The sequence below is a fragment of the Dryobates pubescens genome, chromosome 25 (assembly GCF_014839835.1).
Source record: "Dryobates pubescens isolate bDryPub1 chromosome 25, bDryPub1.pri, whole genome shotgun sequence".
NCBI lineage: Eukaryota > Metazoa > Chordata > Aves > Piciformes > Picidae > Dryobates > Dryobates pubescens.
In genome coordinates, this window is record NC_071636.1 from 15988660 (window position 1) to 16010503 (window position 21844).

General features: G+C 49.5%; 2 protein-coding genes across 4 annotated transcripts in view; one reads left to right on the forward strand and one right to left on the reverse strand.

Moving 5' to 3' along the window:
• MED15 (mediator complex subunit 15) overlaps positions 1-573 on the reverse strand; it is a 29355-nt gene extending 28782 nt beyond the window's left edge. The window contains exon 1 of the mRNA XM_054172827.1: positions 415-573. Coding sequence (XP_054028802.1) covers positions 415-482 — 68 coding nt within the window. The 5' untranslated portion in view covers positions 483-573. The remainder of the gene's footprint in view (positions 1-414) is intronic.
• Positions 574-775: 202 nt separating this feature from the next.
• Positions 776-20415, forward strand: KLHL22 (kelch like family member 22). Of its 3 annotated transcripts, XM_054172989.1 has the most exons (9): positions 776-976; positions 7773-7821; positions 8816-9153; positions 10916-11081; positions 12481-13199; positions 15655-15847; positions 17300-17533; positions 19198-19442; positions 20112-20415. In XM_054172989.1, exons 3-9 carry the CDS (start codon positions 8927-8929, stop codon positions 20125-20127), a joined length of 1800 nt encoding a protein of 599 aa, XP_054028964.1. In that variant the 5' UTR covers positions 776-976; positions 7773-7821; positions 8816-8926; the 3' UTR covers positions 20128-20415. The 3 variants fall into 3 exon arrangements, with proteins under 3 accessions (XP_054028964.1, XP_054028962.1, XP_054028963.1); XM_054172987.1 differs by lacking the exon at positions 20112-20415 and having other exon boundaries at positions 19198-19984; XM_054172988.1 differs by lacking the exons at positions 7773-7821; positions 20112-20415 and having other exon boundaries at positions 19198-19984.
• The last annotated feature ends 1429 nt before the right edge of the window (positions 20416-21844 follow it).

Consider the following 21844-nt stretch of genomic DNA (forward strand, 5'->3'; position numbering starts at 1 on the left):
CAGATTCACGGTAAGAACAGGGGCTTTCATAGGACAAAAAGATGTCAAACTTGGTCCTAAAGAAGATGCTGTCAAGCGGGACAAGAAGACGGTATTCCTAGGGAAGAGGAAATTGAAAGGGGAGAAGGATCGGAGAAATGAAGCCCCGGAACAGGCCGGGCTACCATCAATACTAGTAACGAGGCCCCTCACAAGGGGGCGGCAGAAAGGCCCGGAAGAAACACCAGGGACCACAGACGAACCCAGACAAGGAGGGGGGACCGGAAGGGACACACTGAAGAGCGGAGACGGGTGGGACACAGCCACCTGGGCGTGGGCGGCCCCGGAGGCCGCGGCAGCGGCCCATGCCCCTCTGGCAGAGACCGAGACCCGCTCTGCGGCCTACTCCGCGCCGAGGCCGCAGCCCGCACTCACATCTGGCTGACGAGCTTCTGCCGGAAGCTGGTGCTGCGCCAGTCGGTCTCAGCCCCGGTCACGTCCATCCCTGCCGCCGCGAGGGCCGAGCGCCGCTACCGCCCGCCGCCGCCGTGGCCCCGCCGCCCGACACCGCGGAAGGGCTTCGCAGCCGCTTCCGGCGCGCTCGAGGCTGGAGGGAAATGGAGTCCCGGCGCGAGCCCACCCAGATCTCGCGGGAGCGGCGCGAGGCTGGCTGGGAAACGTAGTCCCGGCTCGGCGCCCGGCCTGCGGCGGCGGCACCGCGGGGGTCCCCAGGCCCCGCTGTGGGGGTGGCTGGCCCGGCGCAAGCGCGGGTACGCCCGCGCCCAGGGGCACTGCGGCGCCACCGGCAGTTGGGGCCTCTCGGGTCGGCGAGCGGCCGAGAGACGCTGGGGGGCTCTCGTCCCCCGCCGTCCGTCCCGGTTCCGGCTGCGGCCGCTCCTCCCTCACCGGCGGGCGCGTCGGGCACGGTCGCCGTGGTTTCCGGGTCGCACATGAAGGCGGAAGCCGCTGCCGGAGGCCGCCGCCACCGCCGCTCTCGGTAGGTGGCTCCGGAGGGGGCGGAGAGGGAGTGCAGGTTGCCGGCTGGGTCGCCCGCTCTTCCCGAGGGAAGCGATCTCTCCGGCCGGCCCCGGTCAGCGGCGTTCTCCGTTCCCTTAGTCGGGACTAAACGAGCCCCGGGATCGCCAGCGGGAGCGTGCCTCGGTTGGGCCCCTCGGTATTGAGGCCCAGGCGGGTGAGCCGGTGTCCTGCTTTCCTCCGCTGGCGCAGGGATGCCCGGGGGCGGGGGCACAGCTGGGGAATGGGCCAGGTCTGGGGTCAGCGCGGCAGGCAGCAAAGCGGCGTCTGCCAGTGCCGGGGCCGCCCTTACCACGGCGAGGCGAAGGGCAGCCCTTTGCCGAGACCCTGCCGCTCACGCGAGCCAGCCACGGCGCTGCCGCCCGCACGAAGCGCCCGGGGACGCCCTGGCGAGGCTGAGGCCGGGACCCACGGCCTTGTGTAAAGCTGCCTGACCTGCCTCAGGCCTCGCTTAGCATGGGAGGTGGGATAGGCAAGGGAGAAGGATACTGGGTCTCAGAGCTTGTAAAGGCATTTTCAGAAGGGCGGGAAGAGAAAGTAAAACCATAAACGTGCTTGAACTGGCTTTCACCTCTTCATCATAGGGTTAGCTTAAAGTCAGGCTACCTCTTTTAACCGTGTGCATCTCCAGGTACCCTTCCCCTGCAGGGAAAACTGCTCATTCAGTGTTCCTGGTTTGGAAATGTCCAAGTTACAGAGCAGGGGGAAAAGCCCCAAGCGTCCCTGCAGGAACAAAATTAAAGTGGTGAATAGTATAAATTCATGGTTGGTGCAGAAATAAAACCTGGAGTGCACTGACTCAGGCTTCTGATCTGCTCCAGGTCACTTAATTGTTGTATGTGGCACAGGATTCATTGCTTCCTGATATATGTTTTTTTCCTTCTTGGTTTTTAAACTATGGACACTCCATGATGGAGTTTAAGCAGGTTCAAGGCTTGCTAACTAGGTGAGTCAAGACTCATAGAACATAGACCATTAGCTGATTTATAAACTGACAGTTTTGGTGTCCTTAACTTGGTCCCATGGAAGCTTCATTTTTAAAAGTGTTCTTGGTGTTATGGGAAAGACTTTGGGATTTTTTTGAGAGGTTTTCTAAGAGTTCTTGGGACAATTAAACCTGTCAGAAGAACATATTCCTCACAGGTTTACCAGGTCTGTCTGGACACAGAACTGGACACTACCTCCTGAGCCTGGAAAAGCTGAAACCCTAATGGGAGGCCACTTGTTTTTAACTTAGCACTCCTCCCTTCAAAGATAAGCAGCCACCCTACTCAAACCAAAACATGGATGTTGAATGATTCAGATGAAAAGCCATGTTGAATGATTCAGATGAAAAGCAAGTCTTGTTTCAAAACTAGGAAATAAAGAAATAGGAAATAAAGAAATTTTTCTTTTAAAAGGTAGTAAGAGATAATAAAACTCTTAAAAATATTTAGCCACCAGAGAAAGCATTTTAGCACCACACTGAATTTTGGTTCTCTTTATTACAATTTCTTGATAGCAGTTGGGCCACCTCCCAAAAATGCACTGCGGACAACTTTGCAGTTCTATGAAGTTAGGGAGGTTACAAATTGCTCGTGGAGAAAGCAAAATATTTAAGTTAGAAAGGTCATCCTCTTTAGGTTATGCTGCTGTTTACAGGGGGAAGTCATTAAATGCCTGTATATTTTGACACAGTTCATGGAAGTTTTAGCTATTAAATATGAGATATTTTAGTCTTGATATGCCTTAGACATAACTTGCAGTAGGCTTGGGGGGAAAAAAAAACCCAAACAACTAACAGGTGTTTGCTGAAATGAATGAATGCCAAAACTTGTGAGACAGCACTTTGCAAAAGCTGTTTCCCAAACCACACCTTTTGGCTTCCTCCCACACATCAAGGATATCCTAATGCTTAGAAGCTGAAACTGGTTCAGAAATTCAGCCCAGAGTGATGTGCTTGCATATTTCCATCAGCGACTTAATGCATCCTGGGGTGCAGTAAGAAATGTCCAGCAGATCCAGGGAGGTTCTCCTCCCTCTCTACTCTGCCCACGTGAGACCTCACCTGCAATGTTACACCCAGTGCTGGGCATCCCAGCTCAAGAGGGACAGGGATATGCTGGAGAGAGTCCAAGGGAGGGCTACAAAGATGATGAGTGGACTAAGCACTGCCTGATGAGGAGAGGATGAGAGCTCTGGGGGTGGTTAGTCTGGAGAGGAGAAGGCTGAGAGGGGGTTTAGTGAATGTCTATAAGTATCTGACGGCTGGGGGTCAAGAGGGAGGGGCCAGGCTCTGCTCACCTGCACCCTGGGATAGGACAAGGGGCAATGGATAGAATCTCCAGCACAGGAGCTTCCACCTCAAGAGGAGGAGGAACTTCTTCACTGTGAGGGTCACAGAGCACTGGAGCAGGCTGCCCAGAGAGGTTGCGGAGTCTCCTCTGGAGACTTTGCAGCCCCATCTGGATGCATTCCTGTGCTGGATTCTGTGGGGTTGGACTTGATGATCTCTGGAGGCCCTAACGTCCTGTGATGCATGATCCTGTGACTTCAAGAAAGGTGGAGTGTCTGACCTAGCAAAAGTGTCTCATCCTTTGATGAATGTTCAAAACTAATGTTGAGATATACCCTAGCAATTGTCTGTTTATGAGGACCTCAGTCAAAAAGAGTAGCTGAAGTAATTTCCTGTATTTGTAGAAGGTTCCTAAACTGAAGAGGCATTTCAGGAAGGTATTTATTTATTTATTCATTCATTTTTCACAGTTCTGAATGCATGGAGCGATAATTCTGAAGGAAGCACCACTGAGCAAAGCTTGTGTTTTTCCTTCACCCCTCTTCCCTTTTGAAACTGGCTCCAGTCTTGTCTACACATAACGGTGTGCTCAGTTGTCTCCCATGGAGCAGTCTTACAAGTGCTCATTACAGATTCTTGTGCAGTTGGTGAATTCCTGCAGTATTTGCACTCCAGTTAGGAGCAACAATACTTTTGGTTTTCAGTTTGCATTTTTTGTTGCATCACATTTGTTTTCTGAACTGTTTTGGCAGGCACCCAGCTGCATCCCCATTCTGCACACTCCCTGACTAGTTGATCTGTTTATTTGTGTGCCCTCTGCCCTGTTGAAATTCTGGTACATAGCCAGGTGTTGCCTATTTGCAGCCCCTGAGAGTCAGCATAGCTTGCATTTTGCTCAGGCCTTGATTAGTCTCTTCTTGTCAAGTTTGCTGCTGAAGCCTGGCTTAGATCCTAATTCTTGGAGAGACGAAGGTGTGGAAAGCCGTAGGGCACAGGTTTTAAACTTCCTCAAATGCACCAAGACTTTTAAGAGCCTAATCTATTTGGATCACAATCAGCATGCCCTGCTGGTTGCTCTGTATTAGAGAAAAAAGCTATGAAGAAGGTGACCTGCAGGAGAGAGGCCAGAGCTGCAACTGAGAGGCATCAACAGCCTTTATGGACAGACCAAGAGAAATCATGTGAATTTCCATAGCACCTGGGTCAAAGGAACTCCATATATTGCAGCAGGCTGCAGACAAGCCTGACTAGAAGTGAGCCTTGCAAGAAGAGAGCCTGGGTGCCCTGATAGGCAGCATATTGAATGATTTCTCAGTAGAGGCCAGCTTCATACGGAAGAAGCAAGACCACAGCGATTTCCCATGACCTGTTGGCTGTTTCCCACTCTGCTTAGCACGTGCAGGCCCACAAAACCTGAATGTCATGCCCAGCTTTGAGCTCCATGCTGAAAAAAAAACAACCTGTGAGGTCAGTGGAAGACCACCATACAGGGCAGGAGGGTGTACAAGGAGGGACATGCACATGCAAGACAAGAAGGCTGTGTTTGTTCAGTACAGAGGAGAGAGGGCTAAGGGCAGAGCCAGTTGCCCTTTTATAAGCTATCTAATGGGTACAGAAAAAAGTTTGGGTAGAGCCAAACTCTTCTTTGTGGTGCACAGTTCCAAAGATGAGAGGCAAGTGTCACAAACTGCAGGAAAATGAAATTCAGAGAGGATATAGAAACCAAATCTGGGGGATAAGCACCCAGGATGGAGATTCTGCACTTGCCTAGACAGGGCTCTTGGGATCCTAACCTGATTTTGAAGTTTTCCCTGCTCTCAGCAGGAGGTTGGACTAGAGACCTCCCCAAGTTTCATTCCAGCCCTAGATTATTTCACAATTCTATGAAAGCATGGGAGACTCCTACCAAGCTTGAAGCACATGTCCATATGGCAGTAAGCTAAGCAGATCTGGATACCCGACACCAGCAAGCTCTGGTCTATTTTAGGCACAGCTGATGCACAAGAAAATATCGCTATCTGCATAAACCACCTCTTTGTAGAGATGGAACTGACAGCCATGAGCTTCTTCAATGCAAAAATGTCTGAGTTTCCATAGAAACTAACTTGGATAATCTTTCCTGTATCCAGCCATTTCTCTGCAGTAGAGAATCAAGGCTGTCAGCACAACTGTACCAAAAAACCCACCCCAAAATCCACCCCCACCCCACACACTAGCAAGCAACACTGTATGGCATGGGTGGTAGGCATAGAAGGAGTGAGTGCTTGTGGAAGTGTCTCTAACACCATGCAATAGCAGTGACACCAGCAGGATCCATCCAGGGCATGTGCCCTGACCCAGCTGCTGGCTACAACACAGATAAAAGGTACAGCAGATAAGAGATACGTGCCTAGGGAAGCAGAGCTGTGGCCCGTAGCAGGCTCTCAGTATGATGCCAGCTTCCCTTGCTTTCCCTTTAATCCTCACCCATAAGCTCCCTGTCACCTCTCCTATCCCCAGGTGGAGCTCCATGGACTCCAGTTGGTCTCTGATGTGGAGGGTCAACCCCTCCTCCCCTGCCTGTCTTTCCTCAGGAGCTTGAACCCATCTAATCCCACCATCCAGCCATGGGAGCCATCTCACCATGTTTCAGTAACACCAATGACATCCTAGCCCTGCACCTAGGAATAGCATCACTGCCATGAAAACCAGTCCATTACCCATCCCTTCAGCTGATGGTGGAGAGTTTCCCCTGCCTGATGGACCTGGAGGTGCTCCCTAGAAGGCTGTCTCATCAGAGCTCCTGTGCTAGCTGTCTTGGTGGTTGCTAGCAAAGAGCAGACAGCCATTAATATGCTTTTTCAGGGCTTTTTTTTTCATCCCATTTTCTCTGCTTCCTGGTGCTTGTGACAGTGTAGGGTAGCTTCCCTCAGTCAGAACAATAAATGCCTTCATGTTTCGTGGTGTCATCCAGACAGCTCCTTCCTCACTGACCATGCAGAGAACACCCTGAGAGGTTTCCAGTGCTGCTTTCCCTGCCTGTGGCTGGCACAGTTCAGCAGTGGCTCTGTTTCTTCATTGTTTTGTCTGGATGTGCTGGGTTGGTTCTGCTTTTGCTTCTCTGACTGCTGCTATCCCCTTGTGCCTGTCCCTTGTGCCACTAAGCTGTTTCCCAGGCCACTGGGGGAGAGGCTGTTCTAACTTGGTGTGAAGCAGCTGGATCAGCCAAGTTACTTCCTTTAGCTAATGGGGTGGGGGTGGTGGATGTAATGCCCTTGGACAACTGGATAGAGTCTGGGAGCTCTTAACTGCTGCAACTTCTGACATTCTTCAGAGACAATGGAAAGGGTAAATTACAGGATGGTAAAAGAGGACTCGGGAGATTTTTCAGAGTTTAAGCACAGGCACGAAACACAATCATTCCTCAGACAGCTTTCTACAGGTGTTTCCCCATGGGCCATAGGGGACCTTCCTACAGTGTCAGCAGCAGCCCTGGACAAAGGTACAGGATAGCCCTGTACAGTGCCTGCACTGGAGGAAATTCCTTCTCCCTGCAGGGATCCACAGTGCAGGGGGAGTCCTGCATGCGAGCTTGAAGGTGTCACTGTAGAGAACCTGACTTTGAAGGCTACAGTTTCATACAGGATTTTATAGCCTGACAGCTGGAAATGTGCTCAGCTAAAGGAAAGGGAAAAACAAAGCTGGGGAGAGAAGGCAGCTTTCAGATACTGTGGGGAAACACCAGGAGAAAGATTGAAGGTGCAGTTTATGTGGCAGCAGAATTATCTGAGGATATTAGCCAACTTGGAATTTGGCAAAAAACTATGTCTGTCTTTTGCTATAAATGATGCAGAAGTGCAAAATATTCTGGTAATGGGTTGGGGAAGTGAAACTCTGGCTAAGAAAAAGAATCACAGATCACAGGATGTTAGGGGTTGGAAGGAACCTCTGGAAATCATCGAGTCCAACCCCCCTGCCAGAGCAGGACCATAGAATCTAGCACAGGTTACATAGGGCTTGAAAGTCTCCAGATAAGGAGACTCCACAGCCTCTCTGGGCAGCCTGTTCCAGTGCTCTGTGACCCTCACAGTGGAGAAGTTCCTCCTCATGTTGAGGTGGAACCTCCTGTGCTGGAGTTTCTATCCATTGCCCCTTGTCCCACTACAGGGTGCAAGTGTTCCCACATGCGACATACTCTGACTCTGGGACTGAAAGCCCAGGGGTCAGAGCACTTGTTTGAACAGCCACATTCTGCCCCTTCACTGTGCTGCTGTGCACCTGGCTATTGCCAGTGGCACTGCTGCAGGGGTGGGGCAGTTTTAGGCTGTGACTTAGGAGCATTTTCCACAGATCTTGAACAGAAAGTGGTAGAATGTAAATAAATGACCATCGGATGTGAGAAGGGAAACAATGATAAGGTCTAAATAATCCCAGTGGTCTGATAGCTAACATAAAGCTAGTTGTATAAGCTAACTTTCTCTCTTTTTTGGCTTCTTTGCTCTAGCTGGTGCTCCTGCTGGGTTTGCTGACCTTGGCTGCCTTTCTTTGTTGTGGTTAAGTACTAACAGCCTACTCTCTGCTTTCCTCCTTTTTTTCTCTTGTCCCGTGTGTACAGGGGGGAGGGAAGAGAGCAGGGAGGGGGAAGCTGTTGGTAAACCTCTGGTTTTGTGCAGGGGGGGGGTTCTTGTGTTTATAAATTGTAAATGTATGTAAATAGAGCCCTGGGTCTTTTTAGTCTGGAGAAGAGAAGACTGAGAGGGGATTTAACAGAAGTTTATAAATATCCATCAGCAATTTAATGCATCCTGGGGTGCACTAAGAAGTGTCCAGGAGATCCAGGGAGGTTGTCCTCCCTCTCTACTCTGCCCACGTGAGACCTCACCTGCAATACTGCATCCAGTGCTGGGCTTCCCAGCTCAAGGGATCTGCTGGAGAGAGTCCAAGGGAGGGCTACAAAGATGATGAGGGGACTGAGCACTGCCTGATGAGGAGAGGCTGAAAGACCTGGGAGTGGTTAGTCTGGAGAGGAGAAGACTGAGAGGGGATTTAATCAATGTCTATCAATATCTGAGGGCTGGGGGTCAAGAGGGAGGGGACAGGCTCTGCTCACCTGCACCCTGTGATACCACAAGGGGCAATGGATAGAAACTCCAGCACAGGAGATTCCACCTCAACAGGAGGAGGAACTTCACTGTGAGGGTCACAGAGCACTGGAGCAGGCTGCCCAGAGAGGTTGTGGATTCTCCTTCTCTGGAGACTTTCCATCCCCACATGGATGTGTTCTCATGTGACCTGTGCTGGATTCTGTGGTCCTGCCCTGGCAGCGGGGTTGATCTCTGGAGGTCTCTTCCAACCCCTAACACCCTGTGAGCCTGTGAAGTGTTGTACATTTTGTATGTAGCCATTGCATTCCCTATTTCTAGGTTGTAGTTATGCTTGTGAACGCAGCTTCACTTGCTTCTAGCTGGCAGTGTTGTGCTGGGGGGGTAACTTCAACCCACCAGGAGGGGGGAGCTGACTGCAGAGTTGCTTTGTTTCCTGCGGCAGGTGGGGGGCAGCGGAGCGTTGGTAAAGCCAAGGACACAGAGCTCTGCCAGTTCCTGCTGGCCCAGAAGGTTTTGCTGCGCTCCGGCCGGTGCCTGAGCACTTCTGCCTGGGATGGCGGAGGACCAGGAGCTGCCTCAGCCACCCAAGGCTCAGCTGGAGGCCTCCCTGCCGCCGCGCACCAGCAACACCTACCGCAGCGCGGAGCACTCGCAGGCCTTGCTCAGCGGCCTGGTGTCGCTGCGGGACAGCAGCATCCTCTTCGACGTGGTGCTGGTGGTGGAGGAGAAGCCCATCGAGGCCCATCGCATCCTGCTGGCTGCATCCTGTGACTACTTCAGGTACACTTCAGCCTGGCAGGGACAGGCATGCGTCTGAATGGGACTCCAGCCCGCAGTGCCCTAATGGAGCGTGGCCAGAGAAGGGCCACGAGGGCGAGCAGAGTCCTGGAGCTCCTCTGCTATGAGGACGGGCTGAGGGAGTTGGGGCTGTTCAGTCTGGAGAGAAAAAGGCTCTGAGGAGAACTTATTGTAGCCTTCCAGTATCTGAAGGGGGCTCCAAGAAAGCTGGGGAGGGACTTTTTAGGGTGTCAGGGAGTGATAGGACTGGGGGGAATGGAACAAAACTAGAAATGGGTAGATTCAGATTGGATGTTAGGAAGAAGATCTCCCCCATGAGGGTGGTGAGACTGGAACAGGTTGCCCAGGGAGGTGGTGGAAGCCTCATCCCTGGAGGTTTTTAAGGCCAGGCTGAATGTGGCCATGAACAACCTGATCTGGTTGGGGGGGTCCCTGCCCATGGTCCCTGTTCCACGGTTGGAACTAGATGATCCTTGAGGTCCCTTCCAATCCTGACAATTTTATGATTCTATGAAATACTCTGTCTTGGGATGCTGCTTCTGGATGTTAAGTTAGCCCCCTAAGAGGTTCTGCAATGCTAAGCAAGGTTTCATTCAGCTCTGTTATTTCTCTATAGGTCCCAAGCTGTTCTTCCTGCACACTGAGCTTACCTCCACTAAATTCACTGCCTATGCTGTTTGGAGGTATATAGAGAGACTACCTGAACAGGTGTCCTCTGTATAAATGCACCCTGGGTGGCCTTTAACATACCCTTAGCATTTCAAGACTTAGTCCATTGTGGTGATCATTTCATAGATTCATTCATAGAATGGTTTAGGTTGGAAGGGACCTTAAAGATCATCCAGTCCCAAGCCCCCTGCCATGGGCAGGAACACCTCCCACCAGCCCAGGTTGCTCAAGGCCTCATCCAGCCTGGCTTTGAACACCTCTAGGGAGGGGCATCCACAACCTCCCTGGGCAACCTGTTCCAGTGTCTCCCCACCCTCATTGGAAAGAATTTCTTCCTCATCTCCAGTGTAAATCTGCCCTCCTCAAGCTTAAAGCCATTCTGTCTTGTCCTGTCACTCCATACCTTTGTCAAAAGTCCCTCCCCAGTTCTCCAGTAGCCCACTCCAGTACCTGAAAGGCTGCTCTAAGGTCTTCCTGGAGCCTTCTCTTCTCCAGGCTGAACAGTTCCAACTCTCTCAGCCTGTCCCACAGGGGAGGTGCTCCAGCATTAATTATGTATTTCATAATACATAAAAAGTCACTGGAAGCAGGTCACTGCTCTGTAGTGTGACCCACTGCCCATTCCCTGGGGCACTCCCTTGGTCAGTTTGACCAGCAGTTTCTTGAACTGGATTTATTTTCATAGAGCAAACAAACAAATCCCATGGCAATCCAGACAAACTTCTGACTGGAAGAAGAGCTGCTCTAGTTTAGAAATAGTTCCTACAATCCCAGGTTTCCCTGTTTTATATCTGCCTCTGCCCACTGGCCATCCTTACGTACTGGATGTGCTTTTAAGCCCTTCAGCTGACAATCTCACCTTTCAGATGGCCCTTGCTGTTTTCCTGCAGAATGAAAGGTCCTAGAGGCCTGTGTCATTGCCTTAGAGCAATCCCATCAAGGTATCTGGCTAGATTTTTGTCTTGCTGAATAGTTTTATGTTCCTGGGACAGCATAAGATAAGCCAACTGAAAAGAGCTTCAATGCACATCTGCCATAGCATGTGCCAGTGCCTTCTTTTGTTTGTTTTTCACAGAGGAATGTTTGCAGGGGGACTGAGAGAAAAGGAGCAAGAAGAAGTTCATATCCATGGCATCTCCTACAATGCAATGTGTAAAATCTTGAACTTCATTTACACTTCTGAGCTGGAACTCAGTGTCAACAGTGTACAGGAAACCTTAGCTGCAGCCTGTCAGCTTCAGGTGAGATGCTGGGAGATGGGACAAAAAAGCAAAAGAAGCAAGGAACAAAAGCAACAATGAAAGAAATGGAAAATGTGAATAGCTGGTTGGAGGAGGAGGGTTAGGGGGTGAAAAAAAGCATGGGGCAGATGAGGAGGATTTCTTTGGGATGCTGTATTCCCTGGAACTAACTATGGGAGGTTGGGAACAATGAATGAGCACTTGCACGTCTCATTTGTGCCAGTGTTTTTATTGCTTAGAAACATCTTATTACTCACAAACATTTCATCTAGAGGACCATTTTAGATAGCATTCACTTCACTGATGTGCTTAGAAGAGCTTCCCTGAAGCAGAGTACCTCTGGCCTGTGGTAAAGGACAAGGCTTGCTGCTCAGAAAACATTGTGCTCCTCAAGATCTTCCACAGATGGAGTTCAAGGGCATGTAACCTCTCCTGACCCCATCACTACCTTGAGTGCCTTTAAGGCAGGGGTTATTCTCTCATTTCCCCTGCAGCACAAGGCTTCAGTGCTAAATCTTAAATGTTCTGAGTGCTTGCTTTGGTTGGTTGCTACACAGCTAGCACCACTTAGTTAGCAGAGAGGCTCTTGGACAGCAGTTCTTTATCTGGGAGTAGTCCCTCCTGCCAGGTACAACTTCAAGCTATATTCAGAAGATAACACTAAATTCACATGGCTTCCTGTGCTGGAGTGATGCAGGTAGATTTGTACCAGGCCTTGATACACTAATGTCTGTAGTGCTCTAAAGGAGCAGCTGTGAAGTGGCTGCAAACCTGCCTTTCACCATGTCCTCATACCTTGTCTTCAGGAGTGCTTGTCAGGCAGCCTGCAGCTTGGTGCCATGCTAGCAGCCCAGGCAGCCTGCAGCTTGATGCCATGCTGACAGCTCAGGCAGCCTGCAGCTTGGTGCCATACTGACAGCCCTGGCAGCTGGCTGTCCTGTGTCCCCTGTGCCTTGGCAGCCACATTGCTGCTGCACCTAAAGCCGAGCTGAGGTGTGCTGTGTAATGTGGCTGGAAGCTCAGTGATCAATTGAGTTCCATTTGTTGACTTCTTTCTCTCTGGGGCAAGGTGAATTGGGTGCAAGTGAGCAGGGTGATCAGACTGTGAGCAGAGCAGTGGTAGAAGCCTCATCCCTGAAGGTTTTTAAGGCCAGGCTGGATGTGGCTGTGAGCAACCTGATCTAGTGTGAGGTGTCCCTGATCTAGTGTGAGGTGTCCCTGCCCATGGCAGGGGGCTTGGAACTGGATGATCCTTGAGGTCCCTCCTAACCCTAACAATTCTAAGATTCTGTGATCTTGTGGGTGCCATTCTTCCAGTCATGCCAGGCTTCTGTCACCTGTCTCTTCAGTGTGAGGCAACTGGTGTCCCAGGTGAAAACTTTCTCTCTCTCCTTCTCAGATTCCAGAAGTCATTAAGTTCTGCTGTGATTTTCTCATGGCCTGGGTAGATGAAGAGAACATCCTTGATGTGTACAGGCTAGCTGACCATTATGACCTGAGGCACCTGAGTGACCAGCTGGACTCCTACATCTTGAAGAACTTTGCAGCTTTCTCCAGGACAGAGGTGTACCGCCAGCTACCCCTGCAGAAGGTCTACTCCCTTCTCAGCAGCAACCGCCTGGAGGTGGACTACGAGCTTGAGGTTTACAATGGGGCACTCTTCTATCACTATGCTACAGACCTGCTGGAGGCAGATCAGGTTTCCCTGATGAAGCCTCTTAAGCTGCTCGAGACAGTTCGTTTTCCTCTGATGGACCCCCAGATCCTGCAGAGGCTCCATGACAAACTGAGCCCATGTCCTTTGAAGGACAAAGTGGCAGATGCCCTCATGTACCACAAGAACGAATGCCTTCAGCCAATGCTTCAGAGCTCCCAGACGCAGCTGAGGTCGGAGTTCCGGTGCGTGGTGGGATTCGGAGGGATGCATTCCACCCCCTCTGTTGTCCTCAGCGATCAAGCCAAGTATCTGAACCCTCTGTTGGGAGAGTGGAGGCACTTAACAGCTGCTCTTGCCCCCAGAATGTCCAACCAAGGAATTGCTGTTCTCAATAACTTTGTATATTTAATTGGTGGAGACAACAATGTAAATGGCTTTCGAGCAGAGTCAAGGTGTTGGAGGTAAGATGAGGCTCAAATCCTGTCCTTGTTTTCATTACCACCCTGTTGCCCATCTCTGAGTCAGTAAGCCAGTAGTGAGAACTGTGTGCTTGCTAAGCTGAAAAAGTAGGAACTGAGGGGCCTCAGAAAACATAAGGAATAAAGACATGAGCCTCACAGTAACAGGAAGCTTCCATCAGTGCTCATTAGGATGAGGCAGAAAGAGCTGCTTGTTCAAGAGCATCACAGATGTCACACTCTGCCTTCGTAGAGGAGGGGAAGTATTAAGGATGTGGGAAGCAGTAATGAAACTAGAGCCCTAGATTGGCTAGAAGCTCTTTGAATAGGATTTTCTAGGAGTCCTCTGTGTGTAGTTGAAGTCCCAACACAAAGGGATATAGCTGCCAGAAGGGTTTTTAATCCAAAATGCTGTTGCTGGTTGAGTTTTCAAGTGTTTGTGCACACAGCAGCAGTGTTCCAGGGTCCTCTTACAGAATCAGAGAATGGTTTGGGTTGGAAGGGGCTTCCAAAGGTCACCCAGTCCAACCCCCCTGTAGTCAGAAGGGACATCTCTACTACATCAGGTAGCTCAGAGCCTTGTTGAGCCTGACCTCCAGGGATGGGCCCTCAACTACTGCCCTGGACAACCTGTTGCAGTGTTCCACTACCCTCATGATGCGGAACTTGTTCCTAACATCCAATCTAAATCTGCTCTTCTCTCATTTCAAAGCCTTGCCCCTCATCCTGTCCCTGCAGGCCTTTGGGAACAGTCCCTCTGCAGCTTCCTTGTAGCCCCTTCAGGTACTGGCAGGCTGCTCTTGGGTGTCCCTGGAGCCTTCTCTTCTCCAGAGAGAACAACCCCAGCTCCCTCAGCCTGTCCTAGTAGCAGAGGTTCTCCAGCCCCCTGATCATTTTCGTGGCCCTCCTCCAGACCTGCCCCATCAGGTCCATGTCCTTCCTGTGTAGAGGGCTCCAGAGCTGGATGCAGTGTTCCAGGTTCAAACCTTCATGCCCATTGCACTGCAGAAGCAGAAATAAATCCTTTTCTCTTTCTGTTGTGATCATTTGGTCTGGTTTTAGTTGCGTTGTCCTTAGGGCATGCAGCATTTCACTCCACAGCCGGTTCTCTGTACGTAAAATTACCCAGCTGAGATATTTTAATCTTAATTCACAATGTTCCCTTTGAGCTGCAGGTATTTAGGGAAATAATCAAAGAACCCACCACATATTTATGCCCTTCTTGGACTTTTGCCTGTGTGCTAGTAAATTTGAAGATGACACCAAGCTGGGGGCAGGAGTTGATCTGTTAGAAGGTAGGAGAGCTCTGCAGAGGGACCTTGCCAGGCTGGGCAGATGGGCAGAGTCCAAGGGCAGGAGATTGAACACATCCAAGTGCCAGATTCTACATATTGGCCACAACAAGCCCATGCAGTGCTACAGTTTGGGGTCAGAGTGGCTGCAGAGCAGCCAGGAAGAAAGGGACCTAGGGGTACTGGGTGATAGTAGGCTGAACACAAGCCAGCAGTGTGCCCAGGTGGCCAAGAAGGCCAATGGCATCCTAGCCTGCATCAGAAACAGTGTGGCCAGCAGGAGCAGGAAGGTCATTCTCCCCCTGTACACTGCACTGGTTAGGCCACACCTTGAGTCCTGTGTCCAGTTCTGGGCTCCTCAGTTTAGGAAAGATGTTGACTTGCTGGAATGTGTCCAGAGAAGTGCAACAAAGCTGGGGAGGGGTCTGGAGCACAGCCCTGTGAGGAGAGGCTGAGGGAGCTGGGGTTGCTTAGCCTGGAGAAGAGGAGGCTCAGGGCAGACCTTCTTGCTCTCTACAACTACCTGAAGGGAGGTTGTAGCCAGGTGGGGGTTGGTCTCTTCTCCCAGGCACCCAGCACCAGAACAAGAGGACACAGTCTCAAGCTGTGCCAGGGGAGGTTTAGGTTGGATGTTAGGAAGAAATTCTTCATAGAGAGAGAGATTGGCCATTGGAATGTGCTACCCAGGGAGGTGGTGGAGTCCCCATCACTGGAGGTGTTTAGGAAGGGACAGGATGGGGTGCTTGGTGCCATGGTTTAGTTGATTAGATGGTGTTGGACGATAGGTTGGACTCAATGATCTCAAAGGTCTCTTCTAACCTGGTTTATTCTATTCTATTCTATTCTGTTCTATTCTATTTTTAGACTGTGTTAGCTTTGTGCAAGCAGAGATTTTGATCTCTAACCTGCTGGCAGTCTACAAGATAATGGAAAACCTAAGGCTTTTACAACGTGATTATGGCAGCTAAAACACACCTTCTAAAAATAGAATAAACCAACTTTGATACTAATAACTGGCTGACAAGTCCAAATTTCCCTCCACTTACAGCTGAGCTCAGTTTCAGCCAAAGGCAGGAGAGTAACCCCCATCTGTGGTGCTGCCTGGTATGCCAGCAATGATCCTGTGGCCTGATGAATCCCTTTCTTTGATCCCCTTCTTCCCCAAGGTATGACCCACGGCACAACAAGTGGTTCCAGATCCAGCCCCTGCAGCAGGAGCATGCTGACCTCAGTGTTTGTGTTGTGGACAACTATATCTACGCTGTGGCAGGGCGGAATTACCGCGAGGACCTGAGGGAAGTGGAGAGATATGACCCCAGAATCAACACGTGGGAATCTGTGGCACCTCTGAAGAAGGAGGTAAGGAATGTGAGAGCCACACACACTGCTGCAGATCCCCCAGTTCCTGATTTCATCTCTTTAGATGCTTTTCTCATGTGGAGTTTTAAATTTGATGGTATTTGCTGAGTACTGCCTTCAGTTCTGGTGCCCCAAGCATGAGGAGGACACAGAGCTGTTGAAGCAAGTCCAGAGAAGGCCACAAAGATGATTCAAGGGCTGGAGCAGCTCTGCTGTGAAGACAGGCTGAGGTGTTCAGCCTGGAGAAGAGAAGGCTCCTGGGGGACCTTAGAGCTGCCTGCCAGTACCTGAAGGGATCCGACAGGAAGGCTGCAGAGAGTCTTTTCCTGAGGGTGTCTAGAGAGAGGACAAGGGAGAATGGTTTGAAGCTGAGGCAGAGCAGGGTCAGACTGGAGCTGAGGAAGAAGTTCTTCAGTGTGAGGGTGGTGAGACTCTGGAATAGGCTGCCCAGAGAGGCAGTGGCTGCCTCCTCCCTGGGGGTGTTCAAAGCCAGGTTGGATGAGGCCTTGAGCAGCTGAGTCTAGTTGAGAGGTGTCCCTGCCCATGGTGGGGAGGTTGGAGTAGAAGAGCTCAGAGTTCCCTTCCAACCTGAACCATTCTAGGATTCTATGACTCTAATGGCAATTGCCAAACCATCTGTCATGACTCCAGAAACCAGGACATGGTGTAGTGACATGGGAATTGGGTTTAGGAGTGGAAAAGCTTGTTCCAAGTTCTGACACTGCTAAAAAGGCAAGAATTTCCATTTTCATGCTAAAAGTCTTGCAAAGGAGGAAGATAAATACAAACAACTTCTTGATGAATCTTGGTTAGGGAAGCAAAATATAATCCTGAGTCATCTTTTAAGAAACTATGCTGATTTCTACTACACTTTTTAAAAGCTTTGTGAGCAGCACAAAATATTTATGATTTTATAATGCCTTTCAATTGAGAATCTCAGGACACCTTAAAAATATGAATATTGCTGCCATTTTCCAGAAGGGATGCAGAGGCAGAAGAGGATAAGCTGTTTGTGTGAGGTCATGAGTAATAAATGTGCTAGGGATACAAAAAGCCTTAAGGTCCAGCTGGGTGCTACCAAGTAGGATTATCCTGCATTCCTGGTAACACTGCTTGTATGAGGAAAGGCTCCATCAGAAAGGCTTCCAAGTAGACAAGGGAGAAAAGTAGTAGTGTGAGTGACCTTCTAATCAAGGAGCAGTGCAGAGTGAGAACCCACTGCAGTCCTGGAGGGTTCAGAAATTGGAGCATCCTTCCTTCAGAAATTCACTCCCACAGCACAATCACCTAGAAAGGAATTGTCTAGAAGAAAATCCTTCCATATGTTGATATCTGCATCACTTGTGAGGAATATCACTGCCTTGACCTCTGTTCTGTACCCTGAAACTGGGAGAAAAAAAAACCTCAATGCAGACCTTCAACCTCTTGCTTTCTTTCCCATGTGGTGTCCAGGTCTATGCACATGCTGGAGCAGCGCTGGATGGCAAGATGTACATTACTTGTGGGAGGAGAGGAGAAGACTATTTGAAGGAGCTCCAATGTTATGACCCAAAGACTGACCACTGGGAGGTGCTAGCAGATGGTCCAGTGAGACGTGCTTGGCATGGGATGGCTGCACTGCTGGGCAAGCTCTACGTCATTGGGGGAAGCAACAATGACTCTGGCTACAGAAGGGATGTTCACCAGGTGAGAGCATGGCACACCTGTGGCTTGCTTGGAGGAGTGTTTCTTAGGGACGCTTGCACTCTGACCTGAGGTCTTTCTCCCACTATATGCAAGCAGAACTGCCTGCCCAGCACCAGCCTTCCATAACTCACTTGCAGAACTTGCAGTGATTCATTGCTGTCTTGAACACATGGTCTAACCTAGAGAGCATTGAAGCACCTGGAATCCATATCATTTGTTGGTAAGAAACATACCCAATAAGCAGCACATCAACAAGATTTGCTTTGTGCTGTCTTCTCACATGCACTTTCTCTAAGTCAAGAACTTTGGAGTTTCAGTTAAGGAATTGCAGGGCAGAGCTGTTAAGGATATGTTTGATGGCTTCTGTCTGATGCAATTAAATGTGCAGTACCTGATGATGAGTGATGGCTAAAGGGAATTCTCTTGAGTCTTATTCCAGCTTCTAGAGTTGGTCCAGAGGAAGACCACAAAGGTAATCGGGGCTGAAACACCTCTGCTACAAGAACAGGCTGAGGGAAGTGGGGGTGTTCAGCCTACAGACATGAAGACACAAGAAGTAACTTCTCTTACAAAGCTAAAGAAGATGGCAGGGGTAAATTTAGCTGAAAAGTGGCTGTGAATGATCAGAAGCTGCTTACAAATCCAAGCAGTTAGCCAAGGGAGTACCCAATGAAATCTAAACCTCCCCAGCCAAAGGTTCAGAGACAGCTTAGCAAATTTGCCAGAATTTGTATGTTCCAGAACTCTTTTTTTCCCCTGATGTAAATAGATGCATTATGTCTGAGCTTCTATTAGCACATGTTCTCATCTCTTCCACTCTTGTATACATCTTTCTGAATGCCATCCAGCTGTACCTGCAGCAGCAGCAGGGGCAGGAGTTGTGCGAGGAGTCTGGAGCACAGCCCTGTGAGGAGAGGCTGAGGGAGCTGGGGTTGCTTAGCCTGGAGAAGAGGGGGCTTAGGGCAGACCTTCTTGCTGTCTACAACTACCTGAAGGGAGGTTGTAGCCAGGTGGGGGTTGGTCTCTTCTCCCAGGCAACCAGCACCAGAACAAGAGGACACAGTCTGAAGCTGTGCCAGGGGAGGTTTAGGCTGGATGTTAGGAAGAAGTTCTTCCCAGCAAGAGAGATTGGCCATTGGAATGTGCTGCCCAGGGAGGTGGTGGAGTCACCATCACTGGAGGTGTTTAGGAAGAGACTGGATGGGGTGCTTGGTGCCATGGTTTAGTTGATTAGATGGTGTTGCATGATAGGTTGGACTCAATGATCTCAAAGGTCTCTTCCAACCTGGTTAACTCTATTGTATTCTATGTGGCCTCAGCAGTGCTACAGTACTGCATTTAAAGGCAGTGTTTTAGACATGGGGACTGACAGGCACACAATGTGGCTGAAGATTGCTGCTGGAGCTATGTGCTGCCATGCAGACACCTCTGTGTGTCCTGCCTGTGCCTTGGAAGTGCATTTGCAGGTGGAGACTTGTCTGCTCTGTTCTATTCTATTCTGTTCACAGCTATGTGGCAGTTGTGTGCAGTCTGCTGCCAAGCGCTGTCCCACCGCACAGCGATCTGCTCTCTCCTGCCTCCCCTACACAGTTTGCCATGTGGCCAGGCTCTGTCACTAAGAAACCAGCTGGGGGCTGGCTAATCTCTTTTTCTTTTTCTAACAGGTTGCCTGCTATACCCCGAGCACCGATCAGTGGACAAATGTATGTCCCCTTCCTGCAGGGCACGGGGAGCCGGGCATTGCCGTCTTAGACAACAGGATCTATGTCCTGGGAGGCAGGTCCCACAACAGAGGGATCCGCATGGACTACGTCCACATTTATGATGCAGAGAGAGACTGTTGGGAGGAAGGGCCCCAGCTGGAGGATGACATTTCTGGGATGGCTGCCTGCGTCCTCACTTTGCCCAGGTCTGTTTTAACGGAGACAGAGAACTGGTGCTCAGAATGGCAGGCGGACCGCATGAAATACCACCCTGACTTCCCCTCGGAGTTCATCTACGTCTCAGACTGGGAGGAATTTGACAATTCAAGTGATGATTAGGAGACTTTTACTATTTTATTTTATTTTATTGCCAGTGGATGAGGAAATTAAGGCTCAGAGAAAAATACTGAAGAGGTTTTATATGTCTTTCTTATCTACATAAATCTGTATTTAAAGGTTTGAAGAGTAAAGCGTTCTGCACCAAATGCCATTCCCAGCCAGCATCTGCCCCCCCTGCAAGTGTGCTGCACAAAATGCCCCTGACAGGTAGTGTTGACCCACCTGCCAGAAAGCCACATTTGGAGAGTAACCACAAAAGTACCATTTTCCCCTGGTTATAAAGTATAGAGGTTCTTCTGCTTTGAAAGGAGACTGTTCTTAACCTTCAGCATGGACAGAAAAAAAGACCCAGAAGACACAGCTTGACTTGCTCCTTTCCTTCCAGCTTTTAGCTTGAAACAGGTTTTTTGATTGGTTTTTTTTTGTGGGTTTGGTTTGGGGTTTTTTTTCCTCCCCCCACTTTTCTTTTTGGTTATAAAACTTCCTAGCCAGCTTAACACAGGAAGGTAACCCCTCGTGCCTCATTCCTGTGCCAGGTGCCAGACAGCTTGATTGGTTTTTCAGCAAGATTGAACATACAGATGCAGGAAAAAGTAGCAAGGAAGCCTGAAGCTTCATCTCATCTGGGCATGCAGCCATCTTTGTAACTGGGGTAGAGTCTGTGAACTGACACCCACTCCTCACCACCTATATTGCAAGTCCTGTCATCACAGTGGAAAGAAGATGTCTAGAAAAACCTCTCTGTACAGAGTATGGCAATCTCATCGTGCATCATGTCAGAAACATTTGTTCAGAAGCATAAATTAATAAATCCATGTCAGAACTCTTTCCCCCCCCCCCCTTTTTTCACTGCTGTCTCAGATTTGTTAACCCTGAGTGGAGTCTGAAAGCTGGTGAACTTCAGTAGGTGCTGTAGTGCTACATTAGTTACAGCAGCCTGGGAGATGGGCAGTTGGCTTCATTCTTTTATGAGATTCTTGAGAGGAGAAAGAGAACAGAGATTGGTTTGCCACAGTCTAAGAAATGCAAAGCACTGAGGAGATGATGAGGTACTGGAGACTGCACTCATCTGAGACCCTGCAGTAGCTGAACTGATGCCAGGAACAGAATGCAGAGTAACTGCAGCTCAGAAATATAAGACATAGTAAATCCTTCCTTCAAATAATTGGCTTCTGACTCCTTAATATTAGTTTGGAAGCTGATTGGAAGTCCAAACCCATGCAATACCTGAATAGTGTGGAATCCTTCCTCTTGGAGGGGTGGGAAGTAATCAGTGCCATCAGGAACTACCAAGATCTTGTAGCAATAATGGTTTGCCACAGTCTAAGAAATGCAAAGCACTGAGGAGATGATGAGGTACTGGAGACTGCACTCATCTGAGACCCTGCAGTAGCTGAACTGATGCCAGGAACAGAATGCAGAGTAACTGCAGCTCAGAAATATAAGACATAGTAAATCCTTCCTTCAAATAATTGGCTTCTGACTCCTTAATATTAGTTTGGAAGCTGATTGGAAGTCCAAACCCATGCAATACCTGAATGGTGTGGAATCCTTCCTCTTGGAGGGGTGGGAAGTAATCAGTGCCATCAGGAACTACCAAGATCTTGTAGCAATAATGGGGTGGCATGAGATGGGCAAAGTGAGAATCAGAATATTAGTCAAGGATCATCACCTCATGACAAATACTGCACATTGATGTGCTGCTTTAGAGAAGTGAGAGGAGCTCCAGGATACCACCATTTCTCAGGGATATTTTGTTTATGGAAACAAAGATGATTTCCAAATGCACCCAGGTGACTCTGCATTAGTAGACTGGAAAAGATTCAAGAGTATTTGCACACTTCCTTTAATGAGCTCAGCAGCTTTTTCTTGGTAAGAAGGGCATTTGCTGAATTTTTTCTTTTTTTCTCCAGCACTGTCAGTTTTCACTTGAATCTCTGAACCTTTGCCAGTAGGCAAATAAAAGATGGGGTAACTGCAGGAAACCCTGATTGTGGGCTTCTTCAGAAACTCCTTTTATTGATAATGAACCCTGAACTGCACTGAAGTCTGCAAATACAGACTTCATTACACATCAATTTTGAGAACCACTAAGTATTCCTCTTTTGCCTGCAGAGTTAATGTGCAGGAATTAAATAGAGCCCTGAGATGCAACGACAAATCTCTCTGACCTGGACATCACCACAGCCACTCCTTCCAGACTGCAGGAGTCATAGTGACAACTTGGTTTGCCTTCAAACGAGAAAGGATTCCAGACTTCCAGTGATCC